This window comes from Zea mays, chromosome 2 (assembly GCF_902167145.1).
Source record: "Zea mays cultivar B73 chromosome 2, Zm-B73-REFERENCE-NAM-5.0, whole genome shotgun sequence".
NCBI lineage: Eukaryota > Viridiplantae > Streptophyta > Magnoliopsida > Poales > Poaceae > Zea > Zea mays.
The window spans coordinates 140148670-140170918 of record NC_050097.1 but is presented as its reverse complement, the minus strand read 5'-3'; the positions used below and the strand labels follow the sequence as shown (position 1 = coordinate 140170918).

The following is a 22249-nucleotide window of genomic DNA, read 5'->3' as shown; positions in this document are numbered from 1 at the left end:
TTGTGGATGATTATTCTCGCTTCACTTGGGTATTCTTTTTACAGGAAAAATCTCAAACCCAAGAGACCTTAAAGGGATTCTTGAGACGAGCTCAAAATGAGTTCGGCTTAAGAATCAAGAAAATAAGAAGCGACAATGGGACGGAGTTCAAGAACTCTCAAATTGAAAGCTTCCTTGAGGAGGAGGGCATCAAGCATGAGTTCTCTTCTCCCTACACGCCACAACAAAACGGTGTAGTAGAGAGGAAGAATCGAACTCTATTGGACATGGCAAGAACCATGCTTGATGAGTACAAGACACCGGACCGGTTTTGGGCCGAAGCGGTCAACACCGCCTGCTACGCCATCAACCGGTTATATCTTCACCGAATCCTCAAGAAGACATCATATGAACTCCTAACCGGTAAAAAGCCCAACATTTCATATTTTAGAGTTTTTGGTAGCAAATGCTTCATTCTTATTAAAAGAGGTAGAAAATCTAAATTTGCTCCTAAAACTGTAGAAGGCTTTTTACTTGGTTATGATTCAAACACAAGGGCATATAGGGTCTTTAACAAGTCCACTGGACTAGTTGAAGTCTCTTGTGACGTTGTGTTTGATGAAACTAACGGCTCTCAAGTAGAGCAAGTTGATCTTGATGAGATAGGTGAAGAACAGGCTCCATGCATCGCACTAAGGAACATGTCCATCGGGGATGTGTGTCCTAAGGAATCCGAAGAGCCTCCAAGTACACAAGATCAACCATCCTCCTCCACGCAAGCATCTCCACCAACTCAAAATGAGGATGAGGCTCAAGTTGATGAAGGGCAAAATCAAGAAGATGAGCCACCTCAAGATGACGGCAATGATCAAGGGGGAGATGCAAATGATCAAGAAAAGGAGGATGAGGAAGAACCAAAACCGCCACACCCAAGAGTCCACCAAGCAATCCAACGAGATCACCCCGTCGACACCATCCTCGGCGACATTCATAAGGGGGTAACTACTCGATCTCGGGTTGCACACTTTTGTGAACATTACTCGTTTGTTTCCTCTATTGAGCCACACAGGGTAGAGGAAGCACTTCAAGATTCGGATTGGGTGATGGCGATGCAAGAGGAGCTCAACAATTTCACGAGGAACGAGGTATGGCATTTAGTTCCACGTCCTAACCAAAATGTTGTAGGAACCAAATGGGTCTTCCGCAACAAGCAAGATGAGCATGGTGTGGTGACAAGGAACAAAGCTCGACTCGTGGCCAAAGGGTATTCACAAGTCGAAGGTTTGGATTTTGGTGAAACCTATGCACCCGTAGCTAGGCTTGAGTCAATTCGCATATTATTAGCCTATGCTACTTACCATGGCTTCAAGCTTTATCAAATGGACGTGAAGAGTGCCTTCCTCAATGGACCAATCAAGGAAGAGGTCTATGTTGAGCAACCTCCCGGCTTTGAAGACAGTGAGTATCCTAATCATGTCTATAGGCTCTCTAAGGCGCTTTATGGGCTCAAGCAAGCCCCAAGAGCATGGTATGAATGCCTTAGAGATTTCCTTATTGCTAATGGCTTCAAAGTCGGCAAGGCCGATCCTACACTCTTTACTAAAACTCTTGAAAATGACTTGTTTGTATGCCAAATTTATGTTGATGATATTATATTTGGGTCTACTAACGAGTCTACATGTGAAGAGTTTAGTAGGATCATGACACAGAAATTCGAGATGTCGATGATGGGGGAGTTGAAGTATTTTCTAGGATTCCAAGTCAAGCAACTCCAAGAGGGCACCTTCATTAGCCAAACGAAGTACACTCAAGACATTCTTGCTAAGTTTGGGATGAAGGATGCCAAACCCATCAAGACACCCATGGGAACTAATGGGCATCTCGATCTCGACACGGGAGGTAAGTCCGTGGATCAAAAGGTATACCGGTCGATGATTGGTTCATTGCTTTATTTATGTGCATCTCGACCGGACATTATGCTTTCCGTTTGCATGTGTGCAAGATTTCAAGCCGACCCTAAGGAATCACACCTTACGGCCGTAAAACGAATCTTGAGATATTTGGCTTACACACCTAAGTTTGGGCTTTGGTACCCTCGGGGATCCACGTTTGATTTGATTGGTTATTCGGATGCCGATTGGGCGGGGTGGAAAATCAATAGGAAGAGCACATCGGGGACTTGCCAGTTCTTGGGAAGATCCTTGGTGTCTTGGGCTTCAAAGAAGCAAAATTCGGTCGCTCTTTCCACCGCCGAAGCCGAGTACATTGCCGCAGGACATTGTTGCGCGCAATTGCTTTGGATGAGGCAAACCCTGCGGGACTACGGTTACAAATTAACCAAAGTCCCTTTGCTATGTGATAATGAGAGTGCAATTAAGATGGCCGACAATCCCGTCGAGCATAGCCGCACTAAGCACATAGCCATTCGGTATCATTTTCTTAGGGATCACCAACAAAAGGGGGATATCGAGATTTCTTACATTAATACTAAAGATCAATTAGCCGATATCTTTACCAAGCCACTTGATGAACAATCTTTTACCAGACTTAGGCATGAGCTCAATATTCTTGATTCTAGAAATTTCTTTTGCTAGCTTGCACACATAGCTCATTTAAATACCTTTGATCATATCTCTTTTATATGCTATGACTAATGTGTTTTCAAGTCGATTTCAAACCAAGTCATAGGTATATTGAAAGGGAATTGGAGTCTTCGGCGAAGACAAAGGCTTCCACTCCGTAACTCATGCTTCGCCATCACTCCGAGCAACTCTCTCGTCTTTGGGGGAGAAATGAGCATCAAGGAAAAGGACTTCATCCTTGGGGGAGAGAGTAAAAGCTCAAACGCAAAAGGACTTCATCTTTGGTATAATCTTAACTCATTTATTTTATGACCAAAGGGGAAGATAGCACTTAGAGGGCTCTAATGATTCCGTTTTTGGCGATTCATGCCAAAAAGGGGGAGAAATGAGCCCAAAGCAAAAGGACCGCACCACCACCACCAAATTCAAAAACTTAGTGCTTTCCAAAAGTCTTTATCATTTGGTATCCTATTGTGTTCAAAAGGGGGAGAAAGTAGTATTTCAAAAATGGTATATCAAAACCCTCTTGAACACTAAGAGGTGGATCTCATTTAGGGGGAGTTTTGTTTAGTCAAAGGAAAAGCATTTAAAATAAGGGGAGACAATTTCAAATCTTGAAAATGCTTTGCAAACTCTTATTCATGTACCTTTGACTATTTGCAAAAGATCTTTGAAATGGATTTACAAAAAGAATTTGCAAAAACAAAACATGTGGTGCAAACGTGGTCCAAAATGTTATATAAGAAAGAAACATTCCTTGCATATCTTGTAAGTAGTTATACTGGCTCAATTCCAAGTAACCTTTTCACTTACATTATGCAAACTAGTTCAATTATGCACTTCTACATTTGCTTTGGTTTGTGTTGGCATCAATCACCAAAAAGGGGGAGATTGAAAGGGAATTAGGCTTACACCTAGTTCCTAAATAATTTTGGTGGTTGAATTGCCCAACACAAATATTGGACTGACTAGTTGCTCTAGTGTATAAGTTATACAGGTGCAAAAGGTTCACATCTAGCCAATAAAAAGATCAAGTGTTGGATTCAATAAAGGAGCAAAGGGGCAACCGAGGGCACCCCTGGTCTGGCGCACCGGACTGTCCGGTGTGCCACCGGACAGTGAACAGTACCTGTCCGGTGCACCAGGGGACTCAGACTCAAACTCTTCACCCTCGGGATTTCTCGGAAGCCGGCGCGCTATAATTCACCGGACTGTCCGGTGTGCACCGGACATGTCCGGTGCTCCAAGGAAGCTCGGCCTCCTGAACTCGCTAGCCTCGGGTTCGCGCGGCAGCCGCTCCGCTATAATTCACCGGACTGTCCGGTGTACACCGGACTGTCCGGTGTGCCAGCGGAGCAACGGCTCCCTGCGGCGCCAACGGCTCCCTGCGGTGCATTAAATGCGCGCGCAGCGCGCGCAAAAGTCAGAATCGCCCATGCCGGTGCACCGGACATCAAACAGTACATGTCCGGTGTGCACCGGACACCCAGGCAGGCCCACAAGTCAGAAGCTCCAACGGCTAGAATCCAACGGCAGTGATGACGTGGCAGGGGCACCGGACTGTCCGGTGTGCACCGGACTGTCCGGTGCGCCATCGAGCAGACGCCTCCAGCCAACGGTCACCTTTGGTGGTTGGGGCTATAAATACCCCAACCACCCCACATTCATTGCCATCCAAGTTTTCCAACTTCTAACCACTTACAAGAGCTAGGCATTCAATTCTAGACCCATACAAAGAGATCAAATCCTCTCCAATTCCACTCAAGCCTTTAGTGACTAGCGAGAGAGATTTGCCGTGTTCTTTTGAGCTCTTGCGCTTGGATCGCATTCTTTCTTTCTCCTTTGCTCTTGTGATCAACACTCAATTGTAACCGAGGCAAGAGGCACCGATTGTGTGGTGGCCCTTGCGGGGAAGTTTTGTTCCCGGTTGATTGAGAAGAAGGAAAGCTCACTCGGTCCGAGGGACCGTTTGAGAGAGGGAAGGGTTGAAAGAGACCCGGCCTTTGTGGCCTCCTCAACGGGGAGTAGGTTTGCGAGAACCGAACCTCGGTAAAACAAATCCGCGTGTCACTCTCCTTATTTGCTTGCGATTTGTTTTGCGCCCTCTCTTGCGGACTCATTTATTATTACTAACGCTAACCCCGGCTTGTAGTTGTGTTTATATTTGTAAATTTCAGTTTCGCCCTATTCACCCCCCCTCTAGGCGACTATCATGTTCCCCATGGCCCGAGTCAGCTTGGGGTAGGGTGATGATGGCGCCTCCTGTCGACGTGGCTGGTCTGCGCCCTAGGTTGGGCGATGTGGAAGTTCCTCCGAAGCCGAGGTCGAGTCTGTCTTCCGTGGCCGAGGTCGAGTCCGAGCCCCTGGTTCGGGCGAGGCGGAGACCATCGGCTGAGGACAGGGCGGAGTCCGAGCCCTGGGGTCGGGCGAAGCGGAGTTCGTCGTCTTCTGGGGTTGAGCCCGAGTCCGAGCCCTAGGTCGAGCGGAGCAGAGTTCGTCGTCTTCCGGGGCTTAGCCCGAGTCCGAGCCCTGGGTCGGGCGGAGCGGAGTTCGTCGTCTTCCAAGGCTTAGCCCGAGTCCGAGCCCTGGGTCGGGCGGAGCGGAGTTCGCCGTCTTCCGAGGCTTAGCCCAAGTCCGAGCCCTGGGTCGGGCGGAGCGGAGTTCGCCGTCTTCCGGGGCTTAGCCCGAGTCCGAGCCCTGGGTCGGGCGGAGCGGAGTTTGTCGTCTTCCGGGACTTAGCCCGAGTCCGAGCCCTAGGTCGGGTGGAGCGGAGTTCGCCGTCTTCCGGGGCTTAGCCCGAGTCCGAGCCTTGGATCGGGCGGAGCGGAGTTCGCCGTCTTCCGGGGCTTAGCCCGAGTCCGAGCCCTGGGTCGGGCGAAGCGGAGCTTCCTATGGTGCCTGCGACCGGGCCTGACTGCCTGTCAGCCTCACTCTGTCAAGTGGCACCGCAGTCGGAGCGGCGCAGGCGGCGCTGTCTTTCTGTCAGGCCGGTTAGTGGAGCGGCGAAGTGACGGCGGTCACTTCGGCTCTGCCGGCTGGGAAGCGCGCGTCAGGATAAAGGTGTCAGGCCACCTTTGCATTAAATGCTCCTGCGATTTGGTCGGTCGGTGCGGTGATTTGGTCAGGGTTGCTTCTTGGCGAAGACAGGGCCTCGGGCGAGCCGGAAATATGTTCGCCGCGGGAGGGGGGCCTCGGGCGAGACAAAAATCCTCCGGGGTCGGCTGCCCTTGTCCGAGGCTAGGCTCGAGCGAGGCGTGATCGAGTCCCTCGAATGGACTGATCCCTGACTTAATCGCACCCATCAGGCCTTTGCAGCTTTGTGCTGATGGGGGTTACCAGCTGAGAATTAGGAGCCTTGAGGGTACCCCTAATTATGGTCCCCGACAAAATGCAACTATTGGATGCTCTATGAGGCACTAAGTTTTACACAGACCAAAGCCATTGATACCTCTTTATAGTACAACTATCTAGCATACTAATCCGGTCAATTCCTTCTCTCTACGCGGTGGGTCTCTTCTTGGGCGTATCTGCTACGCGGTGCAGAGTTCCCTATATGTCCGCTATGCATGAGATGGTTCCGAAGCGGAACATAGCTCCTAGGCTGAGAGCGATCTTGTTCTTGAAGACGATGGCCATGGAGTTAGCTTTGATCAACGACACACCCCCTACCTGGCGCGCCAGCTGTCGGTGTTTAGTGTCCGACCGCACACCCAGGGGTACCCTCGTGGTGCTTTCGGGTAGGACGATGTCATAGATCGTAACTCAATGGTTCGTGCCATGGACACGAGGAAGAGAGAGTCGGGCAATTTTCTGCAGGTTCAGGGCGCTTTGAGGGGCGTAATACCCTACTTCCTAGGGTGGATTTGTATGTATGGTGTGTTTACAAGTGGTGTCTCCTGAATGGAGAGGTGCTAATGAGATGAAAATGATGGGGTTCTCCCTAGGCCTTATATACAAGACCGTAGGGCGCTCCCTGCGCACATGCTGATCACACTCTTCCAGCTTATCTCCTAGCTAATAGCGAACAAACTTTGCTTATCCTGAGGAAAACCCGGTGGCTCCGTTCCGAGCTATCCCCGGTATTTGAGTATGTCGGGCGCGGGAAAAACAAACAGCTTCCACGGGATCATGCCTAATCCCGCGAACGATCCAGACGTGAGCCCATTGCCTTCTTGGGGTCTTTGCCCAGCCCATGATGCGGCGACCTTGCGGGGCGACTGGCTTGTGGCCCCAAGCAGGGTTTTCGCCTTCTAGTGGACCCGGGGGATATCTGTCCCCCACAATTGGACTCCAAAATTCTAAGTTTCCAAGACTTGATCCAGATTGCAATCTATGAGCTCGAACACCTTGCATAGATCACATAGAACATATCCAGACACAGTAACAACCTAAACTCAGGGTCAAAGTAAACTTAGCTCTTTTGGGTTGCTTCCAGGTTCTAGCTTTGACACTACTCCTTCTAGTGACCTTACTCCGTGTCTTGAGCTTGATCTTGAGCTTTATGACTTACACCACATAATTATAGATATTACCTCATTGGTTGTAAGTCATGTCCTTATATAGTGATTCTCAATGCACCATATCTTTTGTCAACTCGATCAATCCTTGACTTTGCAAGTCTTCTTCACCCCTGGCTTTGGGTTCCTCGGCCTCCTTGACCTTCTCATGTGCACTCGGTACCTCGAAGCTCTTCTTGCCTCCATCCTTAGCTTGACCAATTGTCTTCAAGATATGCACACTAAGTCTCACATAAGTAATGTTCTCCTTCACTTGTGATGTCCACAATCATAATCAACTCAGCCTTTGGACCATCACTCTTTAACACTTGTGTTGAACTTTATAAGATTTTATACTAAGCATCTGTCCAACACTTAACACATATGCCAGTCCTTTAATTGAGTTATCATCCAAACCACCAAAACCCACAAGAGAGCTTTCAAAGCTTCTTATGGTCTGTTTAGTTCAACTTTATATTTTTGAAAATCTAATTATAGTTGTAAACTATAAGAAAGCTATTATGAACTGACGGTGACCGTCAACTATAGACTCTAAACAATCATGATAGCTTGGTAGTATGGATGAAAAAACAAGAACATTTGAGGTAGGATTTGTTTTTAAATTGAACTAGATGAACGTTAAGGATCTATTTGTTTCAGCTTTTTTGCTGATTGTGGCCACTAGAAGCTATTACAGATTGCCAAATGCTCAGAGCCCGCTTCTATGAGAATCATTTTGGTGAATATCGTCCTAATAAACGTGAAAACACAATCGGCCGAGTAATCATGATAGAAGTAATTTATCACTTCATATACCCTAAACCCTAAACTCTCTGTACACAGATTCTTTTTATAGTTAGATTCTCGCTACAACAAGATTCTCAAAAAAACTCGTTAGAAAAAAGTGACGGTGGAGGCATATAACTACACGCCCACTGTATTTTGTACAATTGACACACATATCAGTTGCATCTTATGCCCAGTGGTACTCCAATCCTTTTTTTTAAAAAAAATGCACATGATAATTGAAACTAATTATTTTATATTATATATCTGATTCATCTAGACATACCATTTTTCCTTTTTTTTTGTTATTGTTCAGACAGACAGATGGGTGGGCGGGCGGACGCATATTCCTCCCAGAGTCCGAGCACAAGTACGAGTGACAAGTCCATCTACGTTTGTCCAAAAAAAAATTCGTTTAACTTTGACTAACACTATCTATAAAAATATGTTACCACAAATGAAAAGAGTTGTATAAATCGTAGTAGTTTTGACAATAAATTATTTAGAAAAGTTAATCCAGTGTCATCAATCGATATTATGGAGGTGTTTGTTTATGATTATAATCTAACCAGATTATAATCTCAAACAAACACCCTATAATTATAGATATTGATGGTTAAGTTAGAAAGAATATATATATATAGGTAATGTTTGGTTGAGGAGCCAAGTAGAACGGAACTGTTTCATCCCTGATTCTATGAACGGAGCCGCTCTGTTCTGTGTTTGGTAATCTGGAACGGAGCGGCTCTATTTTTTGTTTGGTTGCAGAGTGAACGGAACGGAGCGTGACTGTGAGAGCGGGATGGGAACGGAGCGGCTCCGTCCGGTTGTTTTTTTGGAGCGGAATGGTTCCGGATCTGAGGAGAATATTCCCTAATTGGAGTTATTCCGTTCTAGTTACTTTGTAACCAAACAGCAACAAAACTGGGACATAACGGCTCCGTTCTACTTGGCTCTTCAACCAAACACTACCTTAGAGAACGAAATATCAACTAAACTGATGTTTAGACCATAGTCAATCTACATCGATAGTTACACATACAAAAGCAGTTGGCGATAGTAGCCACATTGTGCCAGCCATCCCTCTTCTCTAGAGGATACCACCAGCACTACGAAAATTGTCCAGCATCTTAGTAATACCACAGGATAACCACTCAACATCTCAGAATAGGCCAGCAGATCGACAACGCATCCAAAAACTTCAGATGCCATGGGAATGTACCTGACAAGGCCTTCCAGTAACGCGCTAGGTTTTGCTGGGATTCAAGAGTTCGCCGAGATTCAAGTGCAAGCTGTTCCTCATGGTTCTCCTTCCTGTTGCACCAGCATTGCCCTTCCTCATCATCGCCGTGAACTCGCTGTAGTCGATTTGGCCATCCTGAAGTGGAAAACCATACCAAAATTAAGTGGCGAACAATCAAAACCGAGATTTATCAATGCAAGTAAAACATAGAGACAGAGAAAGTAGATTAGATATAAAAGGGACTAACATTGTTCTGGTCAACATCTTTAATCATATCCTCGAGGTGGAGGTCATCGAGACCAAATTCGCGACATGCTTGTGACAGCTCATCGATGGTTATAAAGCCACTTCCATCTTTGTCAAAAAACGAGAATGCTGAAACCAAGTTTTCCTCCCTCTCCAGTTTGTTCATGTGCAACGTAGCTGCAATGAATTCGCCGTAGTCGATGGTTCCGCTGTTATCAATATCAGCCTGAAAAGAAAAAAAATCAATATCCACAGAGCATACCTGCAAGGAATTATGATTGAACTAGTGAAAGTACAAAGGCTGGAGGAGCACACTTACTGCTTCCATTAGAGCCTGGATTTCGTTCTCTGTTAATTCAGAGCCTACCCTTTTCAAGCCATCTTTCAGCTCATCAAATGTTATAGTCCCACTACTGTCAGTATCAATCATCTTGAACAACTCCTTGAGGCCTCCAATCTCTTCCTCAGACAGGCTTTCAGCAATAACCTGAATATTGAAAAGATGCCTACAGTATGTCAATTTTTTTAAGATGACCACTGCAGGTTTCATGTTATGTACTGAGCATTATAAGCATTCTGCAATCCCTGTGATGCAATAGTCCAAATTAATAAATTTGTAGCTACTAATTACTAAGTAAAATGGCGGAAAAGCAAAGGCAATCCAGAACATCATATCCAATATATATAATGTTTTGCTTTGATGGCATGAATCAGAAAACCCGGACGGAACATAGTGAACATTGTGACACACAAGAAAGCAGGGGTATAAATAAGCATGAGATGAGACATATGAGAATATGACTATCAACCTGTCTGAGCTCTGCTAGATTGTATTTGGTTAGAGAATAAAGCATTGCCTTCAGAGTGATCAAGATAGAGGATCCACTACAGTGAAACAGTAAGATTATTTCTGTCCAGACAGAGTGGGAAAACAGAGCCATATAATATGGAGCTAGCTTATTCAACACTGGTTGAGATGGTTTGGGCATATCCACCAGAGACCCCAGAGGCACCGGTGCATAGAGACATCATAAGACGTGACAATAATGTGAAGAGAGATAGAGGACGGTCAAACTTGACATTGGAGGAGGCAATCAAGAGGGACTTGATAGAATGGAATATCTCAATAGAGTTGTGTTTGGATAGAAGTGATTGGAAAGAAGCTATCCGCGTGCCCGAACCGTGGTTAGGCTTTTTTCCTTTTAGTGCTCTCAAAAGTTTTTCCCCTCCCCTTTCTCTCTCTTTCTCTTTTTGGTGACATCTTGTTGGGTTTCAACTCTAGCCTACCCCAATTTGCTTGGGACTAAAAGGCTTTGTTGATGTTGTTGATAATATGGAGCTAGCCTTGGTATATCAAGAAACAGATATCATGCAAACAGTAACGTACACGATGCCTTAACTATTAGGAGGTCCTCATAAAACCAAATGGTATAGAATCAGTTATCACGTTAAATAAGGACAAGTAAATATACATACCCTTAATGCCATCTTTATATCAAGAAACAGATATCATGCAAACAGTAACGTACACGATGCCTTAACTATTAGGGGGTCCTCATAAAACCAAATGGTATAGAATCAGTTATCACGTCAAATAAGGACAAGTAAATATACATACCCTTAATGCCATCTTCTTGAGCTTGTTCATTGCCGAAAAATGCTTCAGCCTTGAGAGAACAGCAGAATCAATAGGCTTATCAGGTGCCACGGCATCGTCAACAATCCATGCGTGACCTGACATAGTGGCATAGACAATGCTATTATTATGAGGGAATCAATAATAGGTATCCCATGTAATGTAGCACCCAGGATATGCATCCACACCCCAGCTACACTAGATAGATGAGGGGAGGAATGTACTTACAGAGAACCTCATGAGCACTAAATCTCTTTTTAGGATCCCGTGTAAGCATATTGCAGACCAGATCCTTAGCACTATCAGAAATACTAGGCCAGGGTTCAGATTCAAAATCAAGTTTGCCTCGCAGAATCTGCCTGAAGATTCCAGCCTCAGTTTCTGAAAGAAGAAAATCATATAACATAATGGAAAGCATGTGAATTTGAAGTGACAAACGAATTTCATGGTTTAAATGACAGATACATTACCTGCCCAAAACGGGGGCACACCACAAAGCAAAATGTACAGAATTACTCCTGCGCTCCACACATCAGCTTCTGGACCATAGCATTTCTGAAGCACCTCTGGTGCAACATAGTATGGACTTCCAACGACATCAGAGAATTTATCACCTGGTGAAATGGAAATGAGCAGTTTGCATCATCAATAATCTTAGCACAAGGGACACTGAGAACATCTAGCAACACAAGAGTCAAACCGAGTACAATTTAGAATGCAAGTACCATTGCAACAAACACATCAAAATAGACGCTCATAAATCACTGTCTCAACACCACAAATGGCTTCTTGTAAGTTTCTATTAACAGTTGCAGTAACTCAATCACATTCTAAAACGAGAGTGGAACCTTCAACATGGTTTTGTATCTTCTCTCCTACCATTCTCGTCAAATCAAATAATAATATCGTCATCAATATGATGGATAGCATTCTCGTTCTGTGAAAAACAAACGATCAGAAAGCACTAATGCCAAATCCATCAGCCTTGACCACGGCGTTATATCAAGTGTCTTTGTTTTAATAACAAACTGAAAAGGTCATTCTAACTCAGCAAATAACTACCTTGCATCCTCAGAACTATCAATGGCAACGGCAAACAGCAGCAGTTGACCTACCAAATTGAGCAATGTAAAAGCAAAGAAACACGCATACCGGGCTTGTAGAACATGGAAAGCCCAAAGTCAGTGGCCTTGAGTGGGGCTTCCTCGGCGGTGCTGGCAAAGAGAAAATTCTCCGGCTTGAGGTCCCGGTGCATGACGCCGAGCGAGTGACATCCCTCCACGACCCCGACAATGGTCTTGATGAGCTTCGCAGCCGCGCGCTCACTGTAGTGGCCCTTGGCGACGATGCGGTCGAAGAGCTCGCCGCCGGCGCAGAGCTCCATGACGATGTGCACGAAGAGCGCGTCCTCGTAGGCGCCGCGGATGCGGACGACGTTGGGGTGCTCGGAGAGGTGGTGCATGATCTGGATCTCGCGGTAGACGTCCTCGTAGTCCTCCCGGCACAGCAGCTTGCGCTTGGGGATGGACTTGCATGCGTACTCAGCGCCGTCCGCCTTGCCCACGCACTGGTACGTGGTGCCGAACTGCCCCTGCCCCAGTTTCTTGCCGATGCGGTAGTGGTCCCGCACGTTCGCCGTCTTGTACGGAAGCACGGACGCCGGACGCCCCGACGACGGAGCCGGCGCCGTCACCAGCTGCGGCAGTTTCGTCTTCGCATTGGCGTTCCCGCTCGGGTCCGGCTGCATTGGCGCGCCCCAGGTGCGCTCCCCGGATCAAAAACCGTGCGGAGGCCGCCGCAGCAGGAAAGCTGGAAAGGAAAACCTGTCCTTGGTCAAGAAACCGGAAAAACGGAGAAAAATGTGAGAAATTTGAGGAGACGGTGATCAAGAACCGGTCAAAAGGGAAAAGAAGCCCACCTCTTGCTACAAATTTCCGCAACTCCTCCAAGGATTTCCGCGGGTTGGAGACAGAAGAAAAGGGGGGAAGATCTTGGAGAGAGGAAACGGGGGAGCCCTGCCGATTGATACCAAAAGCCGACGAACGAAGCTTTATGCGAGGTTTATCTTCGACAAACCCACGAGCAGAGAGGAATGGAAGCGAGAAACGGAAGCGGCAACGGCAAGGGAAAGAAGAAATCTATGCTCTCCTCGCCCTTTGTCAGGTGTTACTTGGGGAAGATGTGCAATCCTGCCAAAATAAAAGGGGGGAGCAAGCGGGAGGTAAAGGTTAGCCTCTTCTATCTATCCGGCGTGGACAGGATCTTGGGGGCGTGGGTGATGGCTCCACCCATATTTTTTATAAGAATTACTGGGACTTTCAGACATGTTTGGTTTGTGGCTTAAATGTACCACACTTTGTCTAAGTTTAGTTATTTAAATTGAATAACTAATTTTAGACAAAAAAAAGTTATACAAAATGTGGCAATTGAGGTAATAAACCAAACATGCCTGAAAGCTCAAATATCTGCCTTTTGATTCCGAATCGAGGTTGGGAATGGGCAAAAGGTATTGGTGAGGAGAGGATTGGGAGAAGGGAAATGCGGGGGCTGTCGTTGTGCAGCTAGGTCGTATCGGAATTGTCCATGGTGACCAGGAAGGAGGGACGGAGGAGACAACGACGATGTCTCCATTGTTTTTCCTTTTTATTTTAACTATTTCTATTTTATATACTTTTCTACTTCGGTAAATGGCAAATCACGCAAGAGTCCACGTCTGGTAAGAATTAGAACGTGTACAATCTACTAATCTAGAGCCCATAAACTAGTTTTCCAAATATAAAAGCAATAGAAGACTGTATCTATAGAATAATGTGGTTCTAAATCAAATCTCTTAAGGAAGAAGAGGGAGGAGAGCTTACGTCCGAGAGAGCGTTCACATCCGACTATTTTTGTGGAACGGGATCCCTCCAACTATTTATAGTAAATTTCTATTTGGAAATCAAACATCCAAAAACTAGAATGAAGACGCTTCATTTCCCTCCACTCCTCAACCAAACACACCCTTAATAAATGTAATATCTCTACAGACAACTTAAAAGATGGAAATTAAATGAGGTTATATATGTTCGTTACTTGTTGTCAAATACTATAAATTAAGAACAAGACAACACAATTGTTAATGGTTAAAGACCTTCGTACTTCGAAGCATTATTTCCCTTCGGATATAATGTTCTTCAGACGAAGGTCATGAAGGACATACCTTCATCATTTTAGCATATAAGTATAAATATAAATAAGAACGCGAAAGAACATTAAAGAATGAAGGTAATGATTAAATTCTCACAATTTATTTATATTTATATCCATAGATAAGAATTAACATTAATGATATTTATAATAACATGGTACATTTGGTTCGCTAAGAGGTGAGAATGCAAAGATGACGCGAGAGAGATTACAATCCAGTGTAAACAGTACGATGTTACTGTTCATCTATTTATAGGCACGGGACGCAGCCCGGATAAGATTACATTCATGCCTCTAACATTTACTCTTAATTATAATGCAAGTTATTAAGGAATAAGTAGTCTTTTCCCCTTAGGTCAGTTTCGTCCTTCATTTTTGCTATCATACCAAGCCGAAGCTCCTTTAACCATAGTTTCGGTGTCCATCCATGTCACCTTTAGGTTGTATCTTCATATCGTACACGCCTTTACCATGAGAAAACCTTCATCCCAAAGTCGAAGCCTCCTGTAACAGTATATGTCATACTGAAAACATATGGTTAGTCACGTTTTTTAGGACCTTCGGAAGAAGAAGGCCCCCAACAGTAGCCCCTCGCAGTATTAATTTATTTCTTTGTAACAAATTTAGACTGCGACGTGAACGAAGGTCTTTAGCCGAAGGTCCGAAAAACACCTTCCCTTCGCTAGAATAGCGAAAGACACTGACATGTAGGACCCACCAAATCGTAAGGCGCTAGGCATATAAATAGGGACTCACATTGAGAGCATTTGCTGCGCCATTTTAGCTGCTTACACTGTGTTCGTCATTCTAATTTTCTTGCTCTTCCAAGTTTTGATTGAATTTTAAGCTTCGACATTTCAACAAGACTTGATGGCTGACGAGAAGAAGACTGACGACCCAGCTCTTTCCGAGTTTTACAAAGCTATGGAAGAGACCAAAGCAGAAAAGATTGCTCGTGAGACACTTGCTGGAATATCTGAAAGTTCGAGTGACAATGAAGATTTTGACATAGAGAGTGGGAACGAAGGTGCTGAAGATCGGCCCTGGCGACTGAGTCATACTATCTTCGGGATATCAACCATCAAACAAAGTCAAATTGATGCAATGAAGGGGAGGTACTTCCGCGATATTTCTATTGTGAGGGCTGAGGGAGATAGCAATGCCCCTTTGCCTGAAGCTAACGAAGTAGTCGTTTACAGAAGCTTCATGAAAGCGGGACTTCGGTTCCCTTTAGATAAATTGTTAGTTGAAGTTTTGAAGACTTTTGAAATATTCCTTCATCAACTCACCCCCGAGGCTATCATCAGAATGGGGATTTTTATTTGGGCCATGAGGAGCTAGGGGTTAGAACCAAATGCAAGATGTTTTTGCAATATTCACGAACTGTCATATGAGACGAAGGTCATTGGCAAAGAACAATATCACAATAATTTTGGTTGCTACAGCTTCATGCCCCGCTCTGATGTGAGCTATCCAGTTCCAACATTTCGTAAGAGGTGGCCAGGGGCCTAGATGCAAGAGTGGTTTTATGTGAAAAACGACCTGGTCGAAAGAGAAGATATCAAGGGTATCATTCAATGCCCTATCTGGTCTCGCTTTGGCATTAGGAGGTCGTCTCTTGCCCTTGGGAATGATGTACAAGCGTGCCAAGCTGCTTATAACACAGTTTGCACTTACATTGGCACCAGGGACTTAGTCCAGGAGCACATTGCTTACAGAGTGTGGCCTCTCGCAAGTGGCTGGGAGATGCCGAACGAAGCTGCTTCTGGGTCCAACCAGGATGGTTTAGTTTACCTGAAGTACACCTTTAGGTACAGAAATCAATTCGATGAGCCGAACGATGACTGGCTAGATTGCATTGAGGCATCTAGCGACGAGTTGCTTGGTGCCTACACGAGGGCCGAGGATGATGCCATGACAGTGGCCTTCGGAGGGCGAGGCAAGAAGAGATTAAACAGGGTCTTTGATGTCATTGGTTTTGTGTACCCAGACTATTGTTATCCCTCGCGAAAGCAGGGAAAGAAAAGAAAGGTTGCTGCTTCGGCTATCTCCACCACGTCTGTCGGAGAGGAAATTCTCCGGCCGGGTGGCGGAATGCACCCGCCCTAAATCCTAAGATGAGGAGGGGCCTAAGCGTTTTGCCTATCTGCTAAGCGATGAACAAACACAAGAACACATAAGAGTTTAGAGTGGTTCGGGCCGTTGGAGCGTAATACCCTACTCCACTGTGTGATGTATTAAGCTTGAGAGCTTGTATGAACTTGTGAGCCTGAGCTGGGTCTAAGTGTGTCTGAGTGAGCCTGAGTCTGTAACGTTGCGTGCCTCCCCTTTTATAGCTGAAGGGGGGCACATACAAGGGTGTTGAGCCCCGACATGCGGGCCCAGGGACATAACAGACGTAATGCTTGGAGCAACTAATGCTAGTCGCCAGTGCAATCTCCTTGCGCCCTAATATCCACAACGCGCGTAGTATTGGCGTGCAGGGGAAGCTTCCCTGGCCACGTACGAGTGATGACGAGCACAGTGCGCGCTGTAGCATGGGCGCACTGCCTGCCAGCAGAACGGATAGGCACGTCGCTTGTGAGACGGCCTGGTCGCTGCCTGGTAGTGGAGTGGATAGGGCACATTAAATGCTGAAGGGGCACATTGCCTGCCAGCGGGGTAGACAGGTGACGCGTCTTCTCCGCAATAAATGCAGAGACAGCACGACCAGAGGCCTTACGTCAGGCTCCGCCCGCTGGCTTACATCACGGGAGCTAGGCCACGTGGCAGCAACGGGCTTCCGCCTGAGCGGGGAGCGGAAGCGCACAGGATAAAGCCTGGACACGTGTCAGCACCGGACCCCCGCCTGCCCTTGATTAAGGCCTGGGTGTTCTTTGCCTTAGAATTCCGGGACCTCACTGTGAGTAGCCCGGACCCCTCCTGAGGGGTCCGGGACCCGTCCCAAAGATCTGGTTTGTACCTGTGGAGGTCTTGAACCTCACCCGGAGGCCCAGGCTGTGCATCCAGGGGTCCAGCACTTTCCCGTGGGGGTCCGGACCCACTGTCGCCACCTTGGAGTGTATCGTCTCCTCTGGCCATGTGGCAGCCCCGGAGACGCCCACGTGGTGGGTTTGGGCGCTGTTTGCCGCGCGACTAAAGATAGCCGCGTGGGCACCGTGCCCTCACACTGTAGTAAGGGGTACCCCTGTTCCAGGGTACCGACAGTGGCCCCCAGGCCCACCTTAGGGGAGGATACGAGCCTGCAGGTGGGGCCAAAACTTGTACTTTGCGATTGGCACGCTGCTTCTGTGTGCTTGCTGACACAATTACTACCAGCCCACCTCTGGTCACACCAACTACCACGCCTGTCCCCGCGGCTGACTGACTCGTGGTCTCCGCACTTGATGGTTTTGATGGGCCACGCGCGGGGTGCCTCGATACTGCTGCATTGGTTTTGAAAATTCACCTTCTCCATCCTCTGCGGCGGCCCCGAGGAGGCGCAATACTGGCGCGAGCGGCGGTTTGACTTCTCTGTACCCAGGAACCGGCGCCCAAGGAGGATGACTCGTGGGCCCGGGCCCCCGTGTCAAAGACTGGGCTGTTGGTTTCGGCGGAGGTGAAGAGATGCACTACCACAGGCAGTGGCGTGCTCCTCACGCGGCAGTTCGCCTTCTCCGCACACGGAGGCTGACGCCTGAAGAGTATGACTCGTGGGCTTGGGCCCCCGTGTCAGAGACTGGGCCACTGCTTTCGGCGGGGGTGGAGAGGCACACTACCGCAGGCGGTAGCGTGTTCCTCACGCGGCGGACTGGTCCGCTGCTTTCGACGGAGGTGAAGAGACGTACTACCACAGGCGGTGGCGTGCTCCTCACGTGGCGGTTCGCCTTCTCCGCACACGGAGGCCGACGCCCAAGGAGCATGACTCATGGGCTCGGGCCCCCATGCTAGAGGCTGGTCCGCTGCTTTCGGTAGAGGTGGAGAGGCACACCACCGCAGGCGGTGGCGTGTTCCTCACGCGGCGGACTGGTCCGCTGCTTTCGGCGGAGGTGAAGAGACGCACTACCGCAGGCGGTGGTGTGCTCCTCACGCGGCGGTTCGCCTTCTCCGCACACGGAGGCCGACGCCCAAGGAGCATGACTCGTGGGCCCGGGCCCCCGTGCCAGAGGCTGGGTCACCTCGGCACGCGTCGGGCGAGGTCTTCTGTGGCGCTTCGGGGCGTCAGTTGGGGGAATCTCTCTTTAAAAAGGGACTCGCCCGAGCGTGGTAGCCATTCTCATCACTCGCAGCGCCCTTTCGCCCTCGAGTTTTTCGCGCTCTTCTGCCGCCGTAGCCACCATGGCCTTGCTAGATCCTCCCGAGTGCTTCCAGCCCGAGGTGGCACTCAACTTGGTGCGCAACCTGCTCGGATGGGGTGCGTCGGTGTTCGCCGGAAGGATCTGTGTTGGTGCCTCTCCTCACAGCAATTTCACCACTGGAGAGTTTGTGTTCTTCGTCTCCAACCTCCCTAGCGGGTTGGCGCTGCCGATCCTGTCTTTCTTCGTGCTGCTGCTGGAGGGGCTTGGCCTCCAACCTCTACACGTTATGCCTTGCTTCATCCTTCAGGCAGCCATCATCACCTACCTCCGCAGGATGTCCGTGGGGGCGACGCTCCTTCCCGCTTCTTCCTCCAGCATTCGGAGGGAAGGATGTTCACCAGCCTCGTGAAGGTGGACCGTGCTACATCCTGAGCTATGGCTCCATCCTGAGCTGTGGCTCCATCCCTCGCGCCCTCCAACTCTTTGGGGTGGGAAGCGAACCGTGCTACGACTCCATCTCTTCGGCTTTGATGGCTTCGGTGCCGCCGGCTGCTGAAGACGTCACCCGGAGGGTCGTACAAGACGTCGTATGCCACGGAGATGGCGGCCGCGTGCTTCTAGCGCGACCCTACTGATGTCGAGTAGGTCATACCTGTAGACATAAGGCTAGGGCCCCGCTTGAAGGCGGATGTAATAACTTTGTTTTTGTAAGGTACTTTTTGAGTACTATTTATCGAGCAGTATTAGCACTTATCTGCATACTATTTGTCCCTGTTGTGTGTGGTTCTACCGACTCCTCCCTGGTACCTGCCCCCCTTGGGATGTAGGCTCGACGTGTCGAGGCTAGATACCAGCATACCTAAAAGAGTTGGCAACGACCCCTATAAGGTAGCCTCGACTGGGATCTAGACCTGTACATAGCTTCGGCTAGGGAGCGTTAGTAGCACACCCATAGGACCCATCGTCTGACATTAGCCATCCTTTGATACATGCACGGGACCTGCAGGTTTTAGTCTGGGAAGCCAAGTTGTGAGTCCGGACCTCCTGGACCACGGTTCCAAATACTAGGACACCCGTCGCAGAGTGGTGGAGCGTGCAGGCTAACGGTACGGGACCAGGCTAAGCAGCTACACGACTCCGGACCACCCCAGGAGACAAGTATCCATTCTCTAGAGCCGGACCCCAGGTTGTCGGACCCACAGGACTATAGCTCCAAATACTAGGGTGCCCGTCACAGAGTGGTGGAGTGTGCAGGCTTTGGGTACGGAACAAGGCTAAGCGGCTACACTGCTCCGGAGCACCCCATGGAACGAGCTCCTGTTCTTTAGAACCGGCTCCTAGGCTACCGGACCCCCTGCTTTCGTAGAGGGGTCCTAAACTGCAGGCCTGGCTACTCAATTCGGATGTCATCATGCCGGAACAGATGGGAACTGCACGAGTGGGTTAGATAAAAATAATATCCGGAGACTGCAGGATAAAACCATGGAGGCAGGAGGATAAAACTGTCATAGAAGCACATCTGAGGGGGTAAATGAGAGCACCTAGAGGGGGGGGTGAATAGGTGATCCTATAAAAACTTAAACTTATAGCCACAAAACTTAGATTAAGCGTTAGCACAGTAATTGCCAAGTGGCTAGAGAGAACTCAAAACACGATAACCACAAGAAAGCAATCACAGAGTTGACACGGTGGTTATCCCGTGGTTCGGCCAAGTACAAAACTTGCCTACTCCACGTTGTGGCGTCCCAACGGACGAGAGTTGCACTCAACTCCTCTCAAGTGATCCAATGATCAACTTGAATACCACGGTGTTTTTCTTTCCTTTGATCTTTTCCCGTTTGCGAGGAATCTCCACAACTTGGAGTCTCTCGCCCTTACAATTGAGTTCACAAAGAAATACGGAGTAAGGTGGGAATGAGCAACGCACACAAGACTCGAAAATCAGAGCAACAACACGCACACAAGTCACAATAAGAGCTCGCAATGCAACACAAAGAGTTCACAACTCCACAAGAGCTCTATATGCTATCACAATGAAACGAATGCGTGAGATTAATGTCTTGGTGCTTAGAAGAGTTGTAGGAATGCTTGGTGTACTCCTCCATGCGCCAAGGGGTCCCTTTTATAGCCCCAAGGCAGCTAGGAGCCGTTGGGAACAAATCTGGAAGGCCATCTTTGCCTTCTGTCTCGTGGCGCACCGGACAGTCCGGTGCACACCGGACACTGTCCGGTGCCCGATTTGTTTCCATCAACAACGCATCCGACCGTTGCTGTCTGAGTCAGATCTGCGCACCGTTGGCGCACCGGACAGTCCGGTGCCCCTTCTCGACCGTTGGCTCGGCCACGTGTCGCGCGCCGATCGCGCGGCCGACCGTTGGCTCATCGGACAGTCCGGTGCACACCGGACAGTCCAGTGAATTTTAGCCGAAGTCGCCGGAGAAAAACCCGAGAGCGGCTGGTTTGCTCCACGCTGGTCTGGCGCACCGGACACTGTCCGGTGCACACCGGACAGTCCGGTGCCCCAGCCTGAAACAGCCTTTGGCTGTACACAGCCACTCTCCACTTCTTTTCTTTTCTTCTTCTTCCTGTTTCTAACACTTAGACAAGATATTAGTACACAAAACCAATGTACTAAGGCTTAGAAACATACCTTTACTTGTGATTTGCACTTTGTTCAACCATGGGCACATTTAAGCACTTGTGTTGACATTCAATCACCAAAATACTTAGAAATGGCCCAAGGGCACATTTCCCTTTCAATCTCCCCCTTTTTGGTGATTTATGCCAACACAACATAAAGCAACTAGAACAAGTGCAAAATCACTTAAAATAAAAACTCAAATTGGTTTTGATTCAATTTTGGCATATATGGATCATCCTTTGCCACCACTTGGTTTGTTTTTGCAAATCAAACTCAAATCTCTATTTCTATGTCAAACACACATGTTGAGGCATAAAGAGAGTCATTCCAAAAGAGATTGATCAAAGATTTCAAAAACTCCCCCTATTTCCCATAGTCAAAACTTCTCCCCACCAGAAGCCAACTTTTGACAATAGAGACAATAAAAGACAATAAAAGCTTTTGACACAACAAAAACTCTATTCTACTATTTTCAAAATCTCTCAAGTGGTAGCTGATCCATTTATCACTTTGGCCTTTATTTTCTCCCCCTTTGGCATCAAGCACCAAAACGGGATTAATCTTGGCCTTTTAACCCCATTGCCTCACCAAAGTCTTCAATTAAGAGCAAATGGCAATAAGATGTCATGAGATGAACTTGGAATAAGTTACCCTCTCATCGGAGTGCAGTGGAAGTCTTTCATGGTCCAAGTCCACCTTTTCCCTTTCAATCCTCCTTCGAGACTAAAACATCAAACTCAAGCACATGGTTAGTCTCAAAGGGTCAAGTTGTAACACATCTCCCCCTAAACATGTGCATCACTTTGCAACGGACTTGTGAGGTCCAGGGGAGTGTTTTTACAACTTGAGCACCATAATAAAGCAACAAAATGCAAAAAGGAACATGATCAAAAGCATAAGTACATGTATGCTACAATTCAATCCAGGTTCCGCGAATCTATGACATTTAGCTCACTACGCAACCTGCAAAAGGTCTTCTCATCTAGAGGCTTAGTGAAGATATCGGCTAGCTGGTTCTCGGTGCTAACATGAAACACTTCGATATCTCCCTTTTGCTGGTGGTCTCTCAAAAAGTGATGCCGGATGTCTATGTGCTTTGTGCGGCTGTGCTCAACAGGATTCTCCGCCATGCGGATAGCACTCTCATTGTCACATAGGAGTGGGACTTTGCTCAGAT

At 47.8% G+C, this 22249-nt stretch overlaps 1 protein-coding gene across 3 annotated transcripts; it reads right to left on the bottom strand.

Moving 5' to 3' along the window:
- Positions 1–8799: 8799 nt before the first annotated feature.
- On the bottom strand, positions 8800–13315 carry LOC606407 (calcium-dependent protein kinase ZmCPK11). Of its 3 annotated transcripts, none has more exons than XM_008670432.3 (8): positions 12887–13315; positions 12121–12791; positions 11439–11582; positions 11197–11349; positions 10951–11066; positions 9652–9819; positions 9334–9558; positions 8800–9221 (listed from the first exon to the last, which is right to left on the bottom strand). In XM_008670432.3, exons 2-8 carry the CDS (start codon positions 12713–12715, stop codon positions 9090–9092), a joined length of 1533 nt encoding a protein of 510 aa, XP_008668654.1. In that variant the 5' UTR covers positions 12716–12791; positions 12887–13315; the 3' UTR covers positions 8800–9089.
- Positions 13316–22249: the final 8934 nt, after the last annotated feature.

Coding starts and splice junctions, on each gene's coding strand:
- LOC606407 (XM_008670432.3), bottom strand. CDS start 12,715: ATGCAGCCGGACCCGAGCGGGAACGCCAATGCGAAGACGAAACTGCCG. Junction 11,583..12,120: donor TTCCATGTTCTACAAGCCCG/GTATGCGTGTTT, acceptor CCATTTCACCAG/GTGATAAATTCTCTGATGTC. Junction 11,067..11,196: donor TAGTGCTCATGAGGTTCTCT/GTAAGTACATTC, acceptor CCACTATGTCAG/GTCACGCATGGATTGTTGAC.